This window comes from Colobus angolensis, unplaced genomic scaffold, assembly GCF_000951035.1.
Source record: "Colobus angolensis palliatus isolate OR3802 unplaced genomic scaffold, Cang.pa_1.0 Scaffold205, whole genome shotgun sequence".
NCBI lineage: Eukaryota > Metazoa > Chordata > Mammalia > Primates > Cercopithecidae > Colobus > Colobus angolensis.
Genome location: NW_012115211.1, coordinates 4584076 through 4605363, shown reverse-complemented (window position 1 = coordinate 4605363; position 21288 = coordinate 4584076). Strand labels below are relative to the sequence as shown.

Below are 21288 nucleotides of genomic sequence, written 5' to 3'. Positions count from 1 at the left end.
AAAAAGAAGATACATCTTCACTGTCACCATCACATCAGTCATCAATCCTTAGACACAGAACCTTTACTGACTCCCTCAAAACTTCCAAGCTTCCAAACTAACAAGCAGTTCTTCTACGTTGGGATCATCCAATTTTCCTTCATGTTCCAACTCTCCTCTAGCTTCAGTATACACATAGACAACCTTAACCATCTGAAAACCTACTTTTAGAATATTCCCTAGTGGTTCCATGTAAGTCCTCTGCCAGATTCACATACCCATAAATTCAACTTCATAAGCCCATACTGTTCTTAAAAAAGAAATAGAAAAAAATGTATCAATATAACTTTAAAATAAGACACAAACCTTCATGAAAATATAGTCATCAAATTTATTTTCATTGGGATGCCATTTTTTGAAGAATTCCTAAGACTAATGTTTCCTGACATGCAAGAGTTAGCATTAATAGCTTACGTTACTATAAATACTGCTGCTTGGAAGCAGTACAACTGTTTTAGAGTTTTAAGACTACAGACTTTCATTACTCAAATCTTATTCAGTAAATGTAAAAATCAGAAAGTTCTGAACAGCTGGTTAGGAAGGTAGCCAAGATGCAGGAAAGATGTCTGCGCCTCCTTTTCAAGGGCAGCCAACTCTTGAACGGTAGGTGCCAAAATATCCACATGGCCTTTATAGCTCCCACCTGCATCACACACAAATAACAAAGTAATGTAAATGACATGCTTGAAATAACTTGTCAGCAATACTTTGGCTCAATTATATTACTTTAAACATTGCTTGTAGCAATAAAATGTACTACTGGGCAAGTTATCTCCAGAACTTTGACTTTAAAAAACGTTAAATCAATTATTTCAATATAAATAAATAATTAGGCCTCACTAACAGCTGTCCCAATACCCCACCCCACCCTTGGCTTGGAAACAACTAGTTAGGCCTGAGTCTTAAAATTTTTCAGGAACAAGCTAACAAAAGGGCATCCCAGGCAGAGGAAATAATATGCTGAATTACCACCTGAATTAAGTCAAAGGCTTCTAATTCCTTGTTCAAAATCACCTATTATGCTCTTGTTTCCTAATAATTCCACAAAATGTTCAACTACTCTTATGATATTAACACTTCAAGAGAAAGAGCTAAGCTGAAGTCTTTCATTCACATACAGATGACACAATTAAAAAATGCTACCAGGCAGGTGTGGACAAAGTACTATGAGGGTAACAAGGGAACAATTAACATGTTAAAAATAACTCTTAACCTAATGAAATGAAATCACTGCCTTCCCAAACTGAAGTTCAAAACAGGTACATTTACATTTAAAATAGTATTTAAAATAATTCAAAGCTTACCACCAGCAGCCCTTTTTTGACCATAGGTAACTTTCCCATCAAATTCATCCACTGGTACCTTTATATCCGGCTCAACCTGAGAAATGGTACAGTTCAGGTGTTCTTCTATCTCAGACAGTAACTAAGTAAGGGAGAGAAAATTTCCAGATATAATTTTTGAAGATAAATGCTGTCTATTTTACCATTATTTGTGAGCCTGACTCCAAGTCTTACTTGCATCTCGTTGTACCATATGGTACAGCCTCCATCTTCCTTGAGTCTTGTGTTATAACACCCTTTTCCACGGCTGCTACATACGTGGTACCAAACCTAAATTTAAAAAGGAAAAAATATTAACATGCATGGAGATAGAGACACACTAAATATCCTATTCTAAATTTGTTTTTAAGTATTTTCTGTCCTCAAGGCACTAGAAAAATAGATTATAGGTATGATATATCATCCAATTACTACTACTATTCAGTAGCTCATTAAATAAATAGGTCTTCTGAAAAAGTTCTTTTTGAGAATAATCCAAAAGTTTTCCTAAAATGGGTGTCAGATATCAAAAGGAATTCTCAAAGTAGGATGAAAAAGTAAATATTGAAGCACACTATGTCAAGATTAACATAAAAAATAAAGTTCAAAAGAAAAATAAGTTCAAATGTTCTATATAAGAGAAAAATAAAGCAAATAACGCAAAATGTACAACTAGTGAATTTCTGCAGTGAGTATATGGGAGCGCCTTATGAATACAACTTTTCTATAAATTTGTAATTATATCAAAATAAATCTGCCCTCACCATGAAAAGTCTTCCATGGCACCATGTCAAAAGATGTTTAAGTAGTTTTTGGTGGAAATGACTACAATAAAGCTAGTAGGAAAAATTATATTTTCCATTTTTCCTTTCTAAATTTCACCCTATTATTTGTCCATTCAATGAATACAGAAAAAAATGCCATTAAAAAGTTCATTTGTATTCCATATGCAGCTGAATTAAATTTAAATGGGAAAATCAAACTGTTTTTATTTCCAACATGTGAAATCACAACACATATAATGAATATAATAGAGCCCTGCAAAGATTACCTTTTCTTTTTCTGTTGCCACCAGAGAAATTGCCAGACCCATCCTGAAAGATGTTAAAAGCCTTCTATTAGACTTTATTCCTAAAGCGTACAAGCTTAAAAATGGGGGAGAAAAAATTGCAGAAGTACCTTTCAGCTCTTCCTACTCTGCCAATTCGATGTACGTAGTTTTGCTTTTCATCGGGCAGAGTGACATTTATAACTGTAAATAAAAACAATTATTAATAATTGCTATTAGTTTCTAAATTTTTCAAACATATTAGAAGGCTTTACTTTAGATTCCATAACAATCACACTGCAGGCATAAAAAGTTGCTTTTTACCATAAGGAACACCATGGATATCAATTCCTCTAGCAGCTACATCTGTGCAAATCAAGAATCTTACATCTCCTTTCTAAAGAGAACAGAGAAGAGAGAAAGGAGTTTGTTAGCACATACACTAAACAATAAAAACAAACGCTATCCTTCCACTAAATGAGACCTCTAAAAACTCAAGTGTTACTATCGGATTAGAGGTCCGCATACTCCTAATTTACTGGACCAAGTCTTGAAGTTGTATGTCATGATCTGCTGAAACATGACATTTAAGGTGATTAAATCAGAGATTGGTTCATTTCTGCTTTTCTTTTTCTACTCAAAGATATTAAACTATTGCTAAAACTTGGCTTAATCTTTAGAAATATCTTCAGAAATTGAAGAGAAAGATAAAACAGAACACAATGTACGGACATAAGCATTATCTTTACTCTTACATTCAAATAAACCCAGAATACTAGATATTTTACCTGGAGGCTACACTTTTTGTAACAGACAAAATTCTCAAGGGGAGGAAAATGAGGGTAGGCCCCTGGTGCTCACCAATAAATGCAAATTAGCGTTTCGATGTCATTTGTGCCTCAAGGCACAGCAAAATTAGAGATCTCGGGGAGGGAAAAAGGGTATATTGACTTATGGTTCGGAAAAATGCCTAAGGTCGAGAAGGGTAGCACACATTCAAACGAGGCCATGCGATGTGTTTTCACATCTGCATCGATTACGCCCAGCATGGAAACATAAGTCAAAGTTCTTCAACCCAATACTTCCAATCTTTTTTCTCAGAAAATGATACTTGTACTATACACTGGGGTCTATTAAATTAATGAGACTGCTTGGATGTAGAGAGGTTACTGACCTGCAGTTCTAAATGGCTCAAGCCCTACCCACCTACACCAAGAGCTGTATGACCCGTTCACGTGCTGCAAGCACATAACCGGAAAGGTCTGCCCCAAACAGTATCAAAATAACTTTAATTCTACATAACCATATTCTGATACCTGTCTTAATTAATCTACAAATTAAGTTCCTTATGGCTATTGCTGGAGACTATTTTTAAGGCTTGTAGACATGGCTTAGCTATCCAATGATACTTCTCCTAAAAATAGCTACCTGAAATAATTTAACTAAAATTTCTAAAATTGAAAATTCTTGTTATAGTAGTGTTGTGCTGATAGAGAATGTGTAATTTACCATTTGAGTGTCAACAATCACTAATCCCTGTCATGATGATGACACATTAGTTAGGGTAGAAACATTTTGAAATTTCTAGGACAATAACTGCTTTAATAATATTAACTGGAACTACTTAAAACTAGATATAATGCCCCTCTTAAGTATTAAGGAAACAATCAACTATATATATATATCAGTACCTTAAATCTTTCCAAGTTTTGCTTTCTCTCATGAGGTTTTCTGTCACCATGAAGACAAACACATGAGAACTGGTGTCCTTTTTTATCAGGTCCTAGTGAAAAGCACATTAAGCATTTAACCTTGGAAAATCTTCTGCCTAAGACTACGTAAAAAAGCCAATAAAATTCAGACTACAATAGTGTCACACAATTCCATAAAAATCTATGCCCCAACTTGCTATAAACCATGGTTAACACAATTTCTGTCACAAATGAAGTCCCATTAAAATGAACTCTATGGAGCGTTAAAGTCGTCCTGCTTTTAAGGCATCTTAAGTTACCCTTCGCAATCTGTAGGAGGAGTGGATCAAGCAGTGTGCCAACTAAAATGCCTATGTGTATATCAGGAACCTCACTATCCTCCATAAAGCTAAGATTTAAAAAGCAGGGAAAAGAGATCATTCTTGGAGGAACCAAAATTAAGCTTCATCAAGTTAATGTGCTTCCTAAAAGGCCATGCCCATAAGCCTGCTCTCTTCTCAAGGTATTTTAAGCAACATAGTTATCTAGTTTTATGGCCACAGAAGATTCAAAGCAGCAAACTGTAAAGATGGAGAGGTGCTATTTTAGAGGCAGGTGCAGTGGTAGCCAACCCCCCAAAAGAAAACTCTTCAAATAGACACAGTGACAAAAAGAGTAACCACTGGGAGGTAACAAAATAACAATTATGCCACTTAACTGTTCTCCAAGGTAAATTAAGTTCAGTAAGTATACTTGAAAATTCAAGGAAACAATACATTTTGAAAGATATCTATTCAAAATGAATAACACAAAAATCAATTATGCAGAGTGAAATAACAGCTAACCAGAACTTCTAGAGGCACACAGCTGAGATTTTATTGCATCCTGAATTCAAGTGGTTTAGGGAAGTATCAAATACACACTGTAACTCTCTGGTTAGGGTATGTGTGAAGGGGACAGGGATGCTTTAATCCCTTCTTTTAAATCCCTATAATCTGGTATATATTGTATTTGAGTGTTAGTAATGGTGTGGTAAACTTGTTTTCTAGGCAGAAGTAACATCCACATCCAGAATGTTTAGGGAAGGAGGATCAAAGTAACCAAGGGATATTACTACTTAATCAACAGTACTCCTTACTGCATAATCAACTCCTCCATTCAAAACATTGATAGGAAGAAAATAAGTACTACAAAACAGTCACTACAACAACCAAGCAAGTCTGTTTGCCAGAACTTGAAAAAAAAAAAAGTGTTACTTAAGTGCTCACTATAATGAACAGTGTAATGTGTTCTTTATATGACTATTAGTTCAAATATTCTATATCCTTCTTGAGTTTTCTCTCCTTGAAGTACATCAATTATAACAAGATGTGTTAATCTTTCCTCAGTACAATGGGATTTGTATGTTACCTTGTATATCTGCCAATTTTTACTTTATACATTTTTCCAACATTTATATTTTCAAACATGTAGTGACATTGAAATAATTTTAACGATGAACAGTTGTATACCCACCACCTAGATTCAACAATTAACATTTTACTATACTTGCTTTAACCACGTATCTACCTATACCTGTGTCCATCCATCAACTCATCTTTATATTTTTGTACATTTCAATGTAAATTGCAGACATCAATACACAGTTCAGCACGCATATAATTAACTAGAATTCAATATTTGTTTAGTTTTTTCTTTTGAGGTAAAAGTTGTATTCAAGAAAACCTACAAATCTTAAGTAGATTTGCTGAGGAAGTCCCATTAGGATACAGAACATCATTATCACACCAAAGAATACCCTCATATCCTGTCCCAACCTATCCCTGCTGCCACCCTTGTGGGGACTACTACTGTTCTGATATTTTTTCCATCATAGATTAGTTCTGATTTTTAAAAAAAGTCATATAAATAGATTCATACAGTATATATTCTTGTGTAAGAATTCTTCAATTTGGCATAAGGTTTCTGAGATTCATCCATGGTTGCTGTGTCTACTCAGCAAGGAAAAGTCTGTTCCTTTTCACTGCTGAGTAGTATTCCATTGTATTTCACACTTTGTTTATCCATTCTCTTACTGATGGACACTTAGTGTGTTTTCAGTTTTAGAATATTATAAATAAAGCTGCTATGGCCATTCTAGCACCTTTTTGTCAACATGTGCTTTCATTTATCCTGGGTAAAAAAACATCTAGGAGTTTAATTGTTAGGCCATAAGACAACATTTTTAGTTTTATAAAAGACTGCAAGACCCTTTGCTAAAGTGCTCATACCATTTTATATTCTCATCAACAATCTATTCTCACCAACTGTATGCAGTTGCTCCGTAGCCAAAATTCGGTGTTGTATTTTTAGTTTAGCATATACAATGGTGTTATACTGTCATTTTATTTTGCATTTCCATAACAACTGATTGAGAACTTTTCCATGTTGGTTTATGATATAATTTGGCTGGGTCTCCACCCAAATCTCATCTTGAATTGTAGTTCCCATAACCCCCACATGTGGGAGGTAATGGAATGGTGGGAGATAATGGAATCATGAGAGTGGTTACCCTCATGCTGTTCTCATGATAGTGACTGAGTTCTCATGAGATCTGATGGTTTTATAAGGGGCTTTTCCTACTTTGCTCAGCACTTTTCCTTCCTGCTGCCATGTGAAGAAGGACATGTTTGCTTCCCTAGCTCTGCAGAACTGAGTCAATTAAACCTCTTTCCTTTATAAATTACCCAGTCTCAGGCAGTTCTTCATAGCAGCATAAGAACACACTAATACAGTTTACACACTCGAAAAGAAGCATAAAATCTGAACCCTTATAGTTTCATTGTAGCTTGGATATTTTATTACATAGTAACTCTTTATTTCTAATAATATTTGTCTTAAAGTCTATAGCATCTCTTAATAATATAGCTAAACTGGCTTTCTTTTGGTTAATATTTTAGCTGACACATGCACAATATTTTTTCATTCCTTTTCCTTTCCATCTTTCCGTGTCCTCAGATTTTGGGTATGCTCCATGTAAACAGCATATTGCTAGATTTCATCCAGTCCAACAATCCATGCCTTATAAGAGAAGACTTTGTCCACTGATACTTACAGTGTTTACTCATACATTCAGATTTTTCCAACATTGATCTTATTCTATAATTTCTACCCATAATTTTTCTCATTTTATTCCCCTTCCTTTTTTGCTCTTGCTTAGATCAGGATTTTTTCCTCGTTCGCTTTTCCCCATCTACTGGTTTAAAAGACATACATTCTATTATTTCAGTGATCACATTTAAAATTTTAAGACTAATAAATAACTTTATCCTTCTTCCAAATGATATAAAACCCTTAGAATGCTGTGATTCAAGTTCACTGTAATGAAAATGTACCTATGTGGAAAATTCTCTCTTGTTTTTTCTAGGGCTTATCATATGGAAAAGTACTGAATAAGCATAGATACTTAAAATATGCCATCACTGCTTTAAATTCTGTGCATGTATTCTAGATTGCATCAACATGAGATTAATAATCTATCACAAGAGGAAATAAACATAATTTATTTCAAGTGAGAAAAAATTACCTCCTCCTTGTTGCATAAAGTACTGCTCCAAGTTATCACAGTCAATTTTGGTTCTACAGAAGATAATTGCTTGATCCATCTTATGTTCCTTGATTGCCCGGACAGCATACTCCCCCTTCAGGATTTTAATAGCTTCAGACCACATCTCTTGAATACCATAACAACAACAAAAACCAACAGAATTTCAATCTGAATTTGTCATGAATACACATAATTATAGTCATAGACTGACTGCTTAATTTTCCTTAAAAAGAATACCTGTTTTAATAAAAGTATTATATATAGACAAGGACAAGAAGTAAAGATAGAGTAAAACAGTGAGTTAATCCATTCATTCATTTTTATTTCTGTTAATATTTTTTGTGCTACTTTATGTGGTATACAAACATCTATAACCATACCTCTTATGAGGGAACATACTCATACATACGTACAAATTAACAGAAATACACACTCACAGCAAAACTGTTCTCAGCCCTCATGAAGAACAAATCATATTCTGCCTTGCATGAACTTCCCTAAATGCTCAATAAATGCTTTATACAATTATTTTAACTCCTTTTAAAAATAATGTACTTTCTAAATCAATCTAAATACCAGAAAGTTCATACTTCACTCTACACAGTAAAACCCTCAACACAAAAATCTAGTAATTTCTTCGTCACCATCCTCCAACTCTATTTTTCAGTGTGAAGCTGTGCTACAATTGTTATTGCTCAACCACTGAATGTAAGACGCTAATTCTACGACCCAAAGTATTTCTAAGGTCTCTCTGATCATCTCTAATTGTAGTCTAAACTAAGCAAAATTTTTGCAAGAAAAATACAAGAAGGAATAAAAACTGGAATTTTATAGAATGCATTCTCAAACAGTGGGATGACAGATTTTCAAATACTGTCTCTGCTCTTCTCCAACAATAAGGATAACTAAGTATGTGTCTAGTTAATTTAGAACTACACATAAACCTGAGTTCAAACCTTTAAACAAGATTTCAGATAATGCACCTTTTTGATATAATTGAAAACCTGCCCGTGAATTCAACCATGAAGCAAACAGAGTCTGACCCTCACCAATGACTGATCCACCTGAAACACCTGATGCCAGACATGCAGCCTAACGGGTTTCAGATTCATTCTTCCAGATTTTCTAAGCACCATCCTTGTATCATGACGCACCTTCCTATACTTTCAAAACACTATTTAACCTGAAACAACGTGTCTCAGCTCTGCACAGAAGAGTCTTCATTGAGGCAGACTTTAATGTTAGGTTTTTTAAAAATTGATAAATATTTAATGGTACAGATTTGCAGTTTAAGAAGATGAAAAAGTTCTGGAGATGGATAGTGGTGATGATTGTACAACAATACAAATGTACTTAATGCCAATGAACTGTACACTAATAGTTAAAATGCAAAGTTTTATGTTATGTATATTCTACCACACACAAAAAAGTCAACAAACAACTATTTCAAAATCATTTCAGTATCTTTTGCAAAGCTGTAGCTAAGAAATTTTTCTTTGTTATGCAATATCCCTGATATGAGAAACTTACATGATTATTTCTTCTTGAATTCAGGGTCAGTATAAAATAATCTCTCTAGAAAAATTTGCTGGTTTCCTATGATCAATGAGATTTAGATAATCAAAAATATTTGTGGCTGGATGCAGTGGCTCATGCCTGTAATCGCAGCACTTTGGGAGGCCAACGCGGGTGGATCACTTGAGGTCAGGAGTTCAAGACCAGCCTGGCCAATATGGTGAAACCTCATCTCTACTAAAAATACAATTAGCCGGGTGGTAGTGGCACGTGCCTGTAATCCCAGCTACTCAGGAAAGCTGAGGCAGGAGAACTGCTTAAGCCTGGCAGGCAGAGGTTGCAGTGAGCCGAGATCGCACCACTGCACTCTAGTCTGGGCGACAGAGTGAGACCCTCTCTCAAAAAAAAAAAAAAAAAAAAAAATAGTGATTTAGATGCCAGGAGACTAACATCTAAATTCAATGATTAAGACCAGGCACAGTGGCTCATACCTGTAATCCCAGCACTTTGGGAGATCGAGGTGGGAGGATCACATGAGGTCAGGAGTTCAAGACCACCCTGGCCAACATGGTGAAACCCCAGCTGTACTAAAAATGCAAAAAAATTAGCCAGGTGTGGTGGCAGGAGATCCCAGCTACTTGGGAGACTGAGGCACAAGAACTGCTTGAACCCAGGTGGCGGAGGTTGCCTTGAGCTGAGGTCGTGCCATTACACTCCAGCCTGGGTGACAAGAGCAAGACTCTGTCTCAAAAAATTAAAAAACAAAAAATAAATAATTCAATGATTCATATTCCTCTAAGTTGACTAGTATCAGCTTTTCCCCCATTTCTTTTTTATTATTTTTATTGTCTTTATTTCCAAATTTCCTGTTCTAATTTTGCAGGTCACCTCACATCCTTCATGAGAATAGGTAAGGTATAAATTTCATTTTCAAAATCTTTCAACACCTTTGACTCTTTTAACTCACCTGGACTATTAGCACCAGGTCTTGTGTTATCTTTTGCATGTACATCGTCAGTCTATCAAAAACAAGGAATAAAAACAGGATACAGGAGTGGTTAAACAATGATTCAGAATAGGTGCCATTTTTTAAAAGGGAGAATTATATTTGTCTTTAGACTGCATTTCAAATATATGTCTTTATAACATAATCTGTAGGCAAAATCATTCTTCAGATTTGGAAAAACCCTTCATTAACTATAGGTCTAAGGCCACTTTTAAAGGTAATAATAATAATGAAAATGTGGTTTCTAAAATATCACATATTTATAATAAACATAACCTTACTATATAAAGGCAAATCTAATCACAGTGAAGAAAGTGACAAGATGACCACATGAAATTGGTTTTTAGAAAAAAGTACATCAAGAGGACACCTATGAGGGCTCCTACTAAAATACTACTAAAAATGGAAATCACTGTATCTGAAATTAGGTATATATATATGTTATTTACTTATAAAAATTATATCAAGGAAGCTGATCACAAAAGTAATATTATGAAGAGAGAAAAATAAAAGATGGAGTCCATCACTTATTCAGTGCTTTTTAAAGGTCTAAGGGTCTACAATGTATTGGACTTTTCTTTGATACAATAACTGACTGCCTTAAGCATCACTAAGAGCCCAAGCCTAAGCTAGTTTATAAATTGCTTTATTCTACATAAATGTTAATATTATAAATCACTTACTCTAATGTGGTTCTTTCCAAGCCTTTCCCAGAGTCTGTCAGTTTTGGGATTTACTGGGACAACAACATGGTGTACAGTATCTGGAACAGAGTCTTCTCCTTTTAAGTCAACCCAGGTAGGAAAATGCATTATCTTCTCTGAAAGTTTCTTTACATCAAAAGAATGCAAAGTGGCAGAGCAAACAATCACCTAAGAAGAGGAAACCCCAAATTGAGCTGAACTTTTATAATAATTATTAAATCACACAAACACTGATATGAAACACAAAGTGTGCTAGCCTGGACTCCAAAGATAAGTTCAACACTTTACTCTATGCAGTGACAACTAGAGGTATGACTTTGGGCAGGTTGATCTCTCTGAGGTTCAGTCCCCTCACTGTCACATAGAAATCATGCCATCTCTTCCTCAAGTTCCTACAAAAACTAAGTAAAATGAGACGTTTTTGTAAACCAAAAATCCTATATTACTATCTGCCCCCTTCTCTCAAAAGCTTGTCCTTCTTAAATGCTTCCTAAGAAAGAAGGATATAACTAAGAGAAGACAACAATTTTTCAATAGCTGAAGTTATTTTTCCTTCGAACAGGAAGCAGTACTAATGATCTGGAATACAAACCCTAAATGTTCTATAGGACAATATAACTAAGAATTTGTACTTACAGTTTTCTGCAACACCCAACTAACTTCCTCAAATTTCCTTCTATTTCTAAAAGCAGCTTCTAAGAACGTTACCTTTGAGTATACTATTTTGTCCAGTAACAAAAAGAAAACATTTTACATAGTAATAAACTTCATGAGAGGGCACCAAACAAAAACGCTTTGACCCTGCTCATAAGCATTAATGATGGCAGTGGCAGGTCGTCAGGAGTGGCTGCTGCCATCATGTTGGCTGCAGTGGGGCGCCACGAGCAGTGGCAGCAAGAGCAGCTGTGGAAGCTGCAGTGGTGGTGGTGGGTCCCCTGTGCCCCGCATCCCCAAGGCAGCTGACTGAGCCACCCCAACCTTTGCGAAGCTGGGCAGGACTCACTCCCAGGCCCAGAGTCTCCACCACTCTGGACGCGGGCCCCGCGTTGCCGCTCTTGCCTGCCACCGCTGCGGGGAGGGCACAGAGAGGAGGAGGACAGTCCCCAGAGTCCACCCCTGGGAGGGCCCTGGAGCCTGCTGTCCTGGGAGTCACTTTAATGGGGCTGGGCCGAGTCGCCTGCCAGAGGGGGAGCAGCGAGGTTGGGCACAGAGGGGCAGACAGAGAGGAGCCCTGAGATGGAGCTGGGCCCAGGGTGGTGGTGGGAGCCAGGAGTATGCAGGAGCCCCACCATCCCAGGCATGGCTGCAGCCACCCAAGTTGTGGCTGCAGACCCAGGCATCTCTGCACTCGGGGGCCCCTAAAAGGCCCTCCGTTGCCCCAATAGGTTCAGAGATGTCTGCTCCCACTGCCTGACCTCTCCCTGCTGTCAACACCCACTATGATCACAGAACAAAGTTAAGGCCGAGCTTGGGCGCTGTCACAACCCAGCTGGGTGTGCACACACGAGGCAGCACTGATACACCAACCCCCTGCCACCCTGGCCGCCTCCAGCCTTTGAGTAACAGCGAACATGGGAGCATGGCCAAGGCAGGCTGAGGATGGCCCAGGGCTGGCCTACAGATGCCCTTTGGCATGAACAGCCTGGGCACCATGAACAGTGGCAGGAGGCAGACAGGCTCCTGGGCGGAAGGGGGCTAGTCCCCGGTGAAGCCCCACCTTCAAACTGGGGAAGTCCTGAAGCCGGGGGGCCAGGCCACCAGTCCCACAGAGAGCCGGTGCCCATGCCAATGCCTGGAGCTACCCACCCTGCCACAGCCAGTGTACCTGGCTATGCGCAGTGGCCAGACCCCACGTTCGCTCATACACCCCTCGCCACTCTGCGCCTCGCTCACCCTTGGGAGGCATGGAATCCAGGCTGGTAGTGAGAGCTGAGCACAGCCTGCCAGGCCAAGTGGGCGGAACTGAGCAAAACTCAGCCTAAGGCACCACTGGCTGCAGAGGTTTCCAGCCACAAAATCAACACCTCCTAGGATCCCGTGACGTTAATACATAACAATTGTTTACATGTATTTTAAGATGCATTGATAATTTTGTACCTGAAGTCTTTTTCCATCAGAGGTAACCTGAGGAATCTGATTGTGCATCCTATTTATAAAATCAGAATAACCTTGAGTAAGAAGCCCATCCTGCATGAGAAGCAAAGAATAAATTAAATTTTTAATCAGTATAGAAAATAAGTTTTAATCAGTATCAAAAATCTTTTTTTCTAAATCAAACAAAATATAAGGAAACTAATTCATATATATACATAGTCCTATATTTTCAAAACTATTTGTTGGATATTTAAAGATAAATTATAAATTCAATTTTAACTTCCTTGTGACTAAAATATGAAGAAGTGACAACAAATAATCCAAAACCATAATCTAATAATCTAGAATGAAAATGCCAGTCAACAGCTTCTAACATATATCCTTCAACAGACTTTCCATATAACAAATTAAAAACCCTCAGTGCTGAGGAACTAGTTAAACCCAACTTGAAAATGATTTGGAAGTATGTCTAAGAGCCTCAAACACATTTATGTCCTTCCAGATGGTCTACATTTTGTATCTCTGACACAAGGAACAAATTTATAGTATGTAGAAAATGTATGTACAAACAAAGCTGGTTATTTGGAGTAAAAATCATACCTACCTACATACCTAGTAATAAGAGTAATTAAATATACCATGAAGTAGCTATATAATGGACCTGAAGTAGCCATATGGTAGACCACTAGACAGCATTTATATTTACAAACAATTACAGGAAATACTTATGGTATTACATAAAATTTTTAAAAATTTTCCCAGATTCCTCATATCTTGATTTCAACTACATGAAATAATATATAAATAAAAAGAGTATATGAAAATATACCAATCAACCCAAATGTCCATCTGTGACAGACTGGATTAAGAAAATGTGGCACATATACACCATGGAATACTATGCAGCCATAAAAAAGGATGAGTTTGCGTCCTTTGTAGGGACATGGATGTAGCTGGAAACCATCATTCTTAGCAAACTATCACAAGAACAGAAAACCAAACACCGCATGTTCTCACTCATAGGTGGGAACTGAACAATGAGATCACTTGGACTCGGGAAGGGGAACATCACACACTGGGGCCTATCATGGGGAGGGGGGAGCGGGGAGGGACTGCATTGGGGAGTTATACCTGATATAAATGATGAATTGATGGGTGCTGACGAGTTGATGGGTGCAGCACACCAACATGGCACAAGTATACATATGTAACAAACCTGCACGTTATGCACATGTACCCTAGAACTTAAAGTATAATAAAAAAAAAAAAAAAAGAAAATATGCCAAACTGATAACAATGATTAGGTAGTAGGATCATGACTGAATTATATTTCTTCTTCATTTTATATATTTTATCTCAAAAAATATAAGTAAACTTTCAAAAAAGCATGCTTATATTTCAACATACAGCTTCATCCAGGACCAGGAATCTAACTTGAGATAAGTTCAGCTTTCCAGTTGACACCAAGTCATCTAGTCTTCCCGGAGTACCTACAACTATATCTACCTGAAAAACAGCAAAACAACTACTTAATGAAAACTAAAGAAACAGTATGATTACCTTAAAATAGCAACCAGTAACTGTCTACTTTTAAATAAAAACACGCATATGTCAACTCTAAATTTATTAAAAAAAGAAAAAGGAGTTACAGATAATGGCATATGTTAAACTGACACTTGGTTTGAAATTAATGTGAAGATTTTGGTATTTTGACCAAAATTGATTTTGACATCCTTAACTGATATACATTCTAATGTATAAAATTTACATTTTCCAAGCAAAAATCAGATGAATTTACTGGAACTCAATGGAACCTAGAACTCAAGTCCCAGTTCCACCATTACTCTGCTCTATGACCTTAATTTACTTAATATCCTCTAGTACCAATTTTGCCATTTTTGAATGGGGAAATACCTTCTCCTTTTCAACATGGTTGTGATAATTAAGAGATAAGACGCATAAGGCACCAGATGCAGATTGTCCCAGGTGCTCAATAAATTTGGTTATAGTTAATAGTAATGGTGATCAGACTGTCCAGGAAAACAGTAATAGTTACTATTTGCCAAGTGCTTATAATGAACCGGCACTCTGCGAAATGTTTTACAAGTACACGTTTTATTTCATGTCACCACTAAGGTAAATACTACTATAATTATTCCTATTCAATGAGAAAATGGAAGTTTAGAATACTAAATAAAAATTTTCAAACATACATAGAAGAGAACAGTGAGCCTCGGTGCCAGTACACAAACAATTAACATTTTGCATTCTCCCACACATATCTTGTAGTCAAGTCCATAGGTATGGTAATTAGACACATAGGTTTCAGAGTAAAGTTCTGAGTTATACGATCTTAGGCAAGTTACTTAATATTTGATACAAGCCCCCTTTAAAAATGGGGAAGAGTACCATCTCAGAGGATTATTGTAAGTACTGAGTAAGAACATGTTATGGTTTTGGTACAGTGCCTGACCCCTTTCTAGAAAGCAGTCAATAAAGATGAAGTGTTTTTTTTTTTTGAGATGGAGTGTCACTCTGATGCCCAGGTTGGAGTGCAGTGGCGTGATCTCCACCTCCTGGGTTCACACCATTCCCCTGCCTCAGCCTCCCAAGTAGCTGGGCCTACAGGAGCCCGCCACCATGCCCGGCTAATTTTTTTGTATTTTTAGTAGAGACGGGGTTTCACCATGTTAGCCAGGATGGTCTCGATCTCCTGAGCTCGTGCCTCCCACCTTGGCCTCCCAAGTAGCTGGGCCTACAGGAGCCCGCCACATGCCCGGCTAATTTTTTTGTATTTTTAGTAGAGACGGGGTTTCACCATGTTAGCCAGGATGGTCTCGATCTCCTGAGCTCATGATCCGCCTGCCTCGGCCTCCCAAAGGGCTGGGATTACAGGCGTGAGCCACTGCGCCTGGCAAGATAAGGTATTTTTAAAGTGTGAATACGGGCCGGCGCGGTGGCTCATGCCTGTAATCCTAGCACTTTGGGAGGCCGAGGCAGGCAGATTGCCTGAGCTCAGGAGTTTGAGACCAGGCTGGGCAAAATGGTGAAACCCCGTCTCTACTAAAACACACACACACACAAACTAGCCAGGCATGGCGGCCTGTGCCTGTAGTCCCAGCTACTCAGGAGGCTAAGGTAGGAGAATTGCTTGAACCCAGGAGGCAGACGTTGCAGTGAGCCGAGATCACACCACTGCTCTCCAGCCTGGGTGACAGAACAAGACTCCATCTCCAAAAATAAATAAATAAATAAAAATAAACAAAGTGTGTATATGATGTATTCATGTGAGCACAAATAAGGTATTACATAAGATCATTCAGTAAATTAGGCAATTCAAAACCTCTACTCTTTAATTGACAGGCATTAAAAAACAACACTTACATTCTTTTTTACCTGTTTTCTCCACCATGTACTAAAAATATTGGTTTCTATTAGCAAAGTTATTCCTCTAGTTCCATTACTTCAATATCTCACTCCTCAAATAAACATAACATTGTGCTGAATAAACTTTTAACTTGATCCAATAGGAGACACTTACTATCCCATGAAAAATAAAGCAGACATTTCTGAAGCTATTGTTTCATCTGCACTGATAATTACAAGCAAGTTCAACCTAGAAAATATTGTCTGAAAATGTGAAGATAAAATCTGTCCAATGTATTAAGAATCTACTATGTGCCAAGCACTGAGACAGGTGCTGTACACAGCAGTGAACAAAATACCATCTGGTTCTATGACATCAGTTTAGTACAGTATTCTAACCATGTGAGTTTCCTCCTTCCTAATTTCAGCAGGTAAAGTGGGCATGAAAACAGACAAGGCCTCTCAGGGTTTTGTTTTGTTTTAAGTCAGTTAGATCAGAAAAGCCTGTGAGACATCTTCATTTATATGATTTTTATGATAGCACTACCTACCTTTATCAGGCCTCAATGGCACATCTTGCATAACATTGCAAGTCTAAAAGATTAGAAAACTAAAATGCTTCCACTCTCGCACTGCCAAGCTGACTTCTGCCCCAGCATAATACCCAACACAGGGCTAAGGCTGAACCAGAGCGTAGTGGAAGATAATAGAAGCAGAGAATGTAAGATAGAGAGAAGAACAGAAAAAGATCATATTAGATCTGCTAAGAAGTAGAGTAGAATTGAATTCTGCGAAGAATGCTCTGGAATAACACTACCTTTCCAATTGCTTCAAGTTAGTACCAAATTTTAAGACATCCTGATGAAAGCAGATTTAATTCCCTAAAAACTCTATAAGCTTTAGGAAAATAGGAATTGAGAAACATATTATCTTATGGGAAAAATGGGTTTGAGGAAGCAAGATTGGGAATAAACTTATTAAATCTCTCTTAAAACCACTAAAATAAAATAAAACACACTAAATGTTTCAGCTTATCTTCTGTTGCTTTAAAAGAATATCACAAAGTAGATAACTTATAAAGAAAATAATATTTCTCACATTTCTGGAGGCTTGGCAAGTTCAAGAGTATAGTGTCAGTCAGCAGCAACTAGTGAGGGTCATCGCATGGCAGAAGGGAGCAAGAAAGAAACAGGCCCAAACTTCTGCAATAACTAACCCGCTCCTACAGCAAAGGCATTAATCCATTCATGAGGACAAAGCCCGCGTGGTCTAATCATCTCTTAAAGGCCCCCGCCTTCCAATACTATTACATTGGCAATTAAATTTCAACATGAGTTTTGGTGGGTACATTAAAACCATAGCGCTAAATAAAAACGTATCAAAGCATTACTCAGAATAGTATTAACAAGTATGGTAATATGATTCCTTGCTCTTAATATGGCATACCAGGTCAAATGTAAAGTCCATGTGGCACAAAATTTAGATTGACAAGAGCACCAATGGAATTGGAGAAAGGACATAATTGCTTGTCATGACTCAATATTGGATGGTTTAGCTTAAATGATTAAATATTTAGGAAAGGAAATAAAAGAGAAATTTATAAGCTGTAAGTTATTTCACATACGAAAAATATTTCATGAAGTCCTACCTTCACAGAATTGATAAACGGTTAAAAATTTCCCAAACTTCAGTTGGGCACGGTGGTTCACTCCTGTAATCCCAGCACTTTGGGAGGCCAGGGCAGGCGGATCACCTGAGGTCAGGAGTTCAAGACCAGCCTGGCCAACATGGTGAAACGCTGTCTCTACTAAAAATACAAAAAAATTAGCCAGTGTGGTGGCGGATGCCTGTAATCCCAGCTACACAGGAGGCTGAGGCAGGAGAATTGCTTGAACCCAAAAGGCAGAGATTGCAGTGAGCCAAGAACGTGCCATGGCACTCCAGCCTGGGTAACAAGAATGAAACTCCTTCTCAAAAAAAAAAAAAAAAAAAATCCTAAACTTCTTCTCCAATAGTGGAGATCACTGGAGATAACATCCTCTTAGCTTTGTCCTTCATAATGGCATGCCTGAGCACAGCCTCTGCGACTTCCCCTTACACATAACTGAACTCATCTCTCTCCTCACTGGAACTACTACCCACTGTCTTATCATTATTCATCCTTCCCAAGGGCCACTGCAGGAACTTCTATCCTTATCTGCAATCTATTTTACCTCTTCTTTTGTTCTTAACTCCAGTTTCTTCTTTTTCACTTATCTCCCCAAAAAGAATGACTCTTTACCCATGAAGGCCAGAAAGAAATTCTCAAATGTTCAGAGGGTAAACAACAAAAAATCACGTACGTAGGAAATTTGCTGAGAGGTTTGGGAGAGACTACTGCTTTGTATACTTTCAAGAGGAAAAGGCACACTTGCAAGATGTCTTTGAACAAATATACTCTTCTGATCTTGCACTAATTTCAGCCTCACTTAAATTTTCTTGAAACAAAATAGAGCTGTATTGCCAAAACAACAGCCCATGACATTATGTTTTAAAAATTAAAACTACAACTTACTCCATTTTCCAAAACAGAGAGCTGATCCCGCGCCGCAACACCTCCAATTATCAGAAGCTCCCTAAAATAAATATTAAGATGATAATGTAAGAAAAAAAAAATTTAAAGTCTGCTTTACATTGTTTGATCTGCATCCATTTATTTTAGGTGGAAATTAAGGCTGAGAAAGTAACTGAGGAAAAAAGCCTACAATAAAACAAGTCTGGGGAAGGTGGGAAACAAAGCAGTTAAATCTCCATAGCTGTATCCATTGCTGAAGTGTGGTAAAGTCATGAAAGACAATGTGTGAGCTTGTAACATGGAAAAAATTAATCCTCATCTACATATTCTTCTATATTAGGATAATTCAAGGTCTTTTAAAACCTGGTTTCAACCTGCGTTTTCAGACATATATACTTGTATGTATATAAAATGCCCTGAAGGAAAATCAATTTAAAAGGCAATACAAAAATCAATTTAAAACATTGCCTCCAGAAAGGATAACTAGAAATTGGGGAATGGAGTGAAAGAAGACTCACTTTTCACAGTACCCTTTTGTGTTTGAATGTTTCTCATTTCAACAACTGGCCCACTGGCACTGGGACACATGGAAACGCATGTGCAAAAGACTGAAGTTAAAACCCTTCCTCATGCCACACACAGAAATTAACTCTAAATGTATCACAGACCTAAATGTAGAACCTAAAATCATAAAACTCAGAAGACAACACAAAACAAAATTTTCATGACCTTGGGTTAGGCATAGTCTACCTTAACTACAACATCAAAACACCATGACAAAAGAGAAAAATAGATAAATTGGATTTCATCAAAATTAAGACTTCCAAAGGATAGTATCAGGAGAGTAAAGGCCAAATGCAGTAGCTCACACCTATAATCCAGCACTTTGGGAGGCTGAGACACAAGGATTGCTTGAGGCCAGGAGTTCGAGACCAGCCTGCACAACATAGCAAGACCATGTCTCCACAAAAACTAAAATTAGCCAAGCACTGTGGCACTTGCTTGCAGTCTCAGCTACTCTGGAGGCTGAGGTGGGAGGACTGCTTGAGCCCGAGAGTTTGAGGCTGCAGTGAGCTATGAGGCACCACCATACTCTGGCCTAAATGACACAGTGAGACTTCATCTTAAAAATAAAACCAAAACCAAAAGAATCACCTGGAGGAACTGCTTTTCTTAAAAAAACAAACAAATTAAAAAAATATTCTAATTCCTATTCTCTGGAAACTCTGATTCAGTATATCCAGGGGAGGGAACAAATACATTTTATATTTTTAAATAAGGTCCTCAAGTTCCTAGGTTTGGACTACTGTACTAATACTTCTACTTTCATCCACATTTATAATCAAATATATTTATCCCTATAAAGTTGGCAGAAGTAAACACACATATACACGATACTTTATGCTCGTATGCAAAGCACTATAGGGTTGAGGAATATAAAAGAACCACTCCTGCTCTAAGGAATGTAAAACTGAATTAGGAAGAGAAAAGTTTCGCATATTCAAAGCAAGAAACTTAAAGCAAATATAGCTTTGAAAAGGAAGTAAAAATTAAGAAAATTAAAAAGTAAGAAAAACTAACACATGACAGTATGTAAGGATCAGGGAAAGGCATGTACAGTCAGTGTATCAGAGGAGGGGCAGAGGGCTGGGCTGGGACAGTCAGCTTAGCTTCATTCAAAGATCACGACTTCAGCTGGGTTTTAAGAAGGAAAATGTGCATTTGTACCAAATACCAAACGAGTAGCCCATGACTTTACCATCTTAACCAATAAATTGATTTTATTATTCGTCTTCCCCTCTAACTTTTGTTTATAATCATGTTCATTTTTATACATAATCACAGCACAAAAATCAATTCACACTAGCATTTTACATTCTTCCCAAATCCTTTTATAAAGAGGTCCCTGAGTGTCTTATGCTAAGCAGATGCCCTGGTTACATGGTATGCTCAAGGCATTTATCGTATTTGTTTTGCTTCTCTCCCCTCCACACTATCCCCACACTTTCACACTTCATTCTGTGAAAGGAAGATTAATTCTCATTGTTGAAGCCCCCCAGCCTAAAACATCACACATAGAAGGTAGATGAACATTTGCTGAATGAGGAACATGCATCAATCCTCAAAACAAAATTAGAAATTATCTTACCTAGTATAATTTATCCCTAAGTAAGTTTGTTCAAACTGTAAATAAGATCAATATTAAAAAGAGAGGCCTGCCTGGCACAGTGGCACATGCCTGTAGTCTCAGCTACTCATGAGGCTGAGGTGAGAGACAGAATTCCTTGAGTCTAGGAGTTCAAGGCTACAGTGTAGGAAGATCGCACCATGAACAGCCATTCACTTCAGCCTGGGCAACATAG

At 37.5% G+C, this 21288-nt stretch overlaps 1 protein-coding gene across 3 annotated transcripts in view; it reads right to left on the bottom strand.

Moving 5' to 3' along the window:
* Positions 1-346: 346 nt before the first annotated feature.
* Positions 347-21288, bottom strand: part of DDX1 (DEAD (Asp-Glu-Ala-Asp) box helicase 1) — a 38169-nt gene continuing 17227 nt past the window's right edge. For all 3 annotated transcript variants that reach the window (XM_011942064.1, XM_011942063.1, XM_011942065.1), the window contains 13 exons: positions 18926-18986; positions 14413-14511; positions 13009-13098; positions 10891-11079; positions 10169-10220; positions 7666-7812; positions 4101-4192; positions 2734-2806; positions 2541-2613; positions 2413-2455; positions 1557-1652; positions 1344-1464; positions 347-682 (listed from right to left, as the gene is read on the bottom strand). In XM_011942064.1, coding sequence (XP_011797454.1) covers positions 552-682; positions 1344-1464; positions 1557-1652; positions 2413-2455; positions 2541-2613; positions 2734-2806; positions 4101-4192; positions 7666-7812; positions 10169-10220; positions 10891-11079; positions 13009-13098; positions 14413-14511; positions 18926-18986 — 1267 coding nt within the window. In that variant the 3' untranslated portion in view covers positions 347-551. The remainder of the gene's footprint in view (positions 683-1343; positions 1465-1556; positions 1653-2412; positions 2456-2540; positions 2614-2733; positions 2807-4100; positions 4193-7665; positions 7813-10168; positions 10221-10890; positions 11080-13008; positions 13099-14412; positions 14512-18925; positions 18987-21288) is intronic.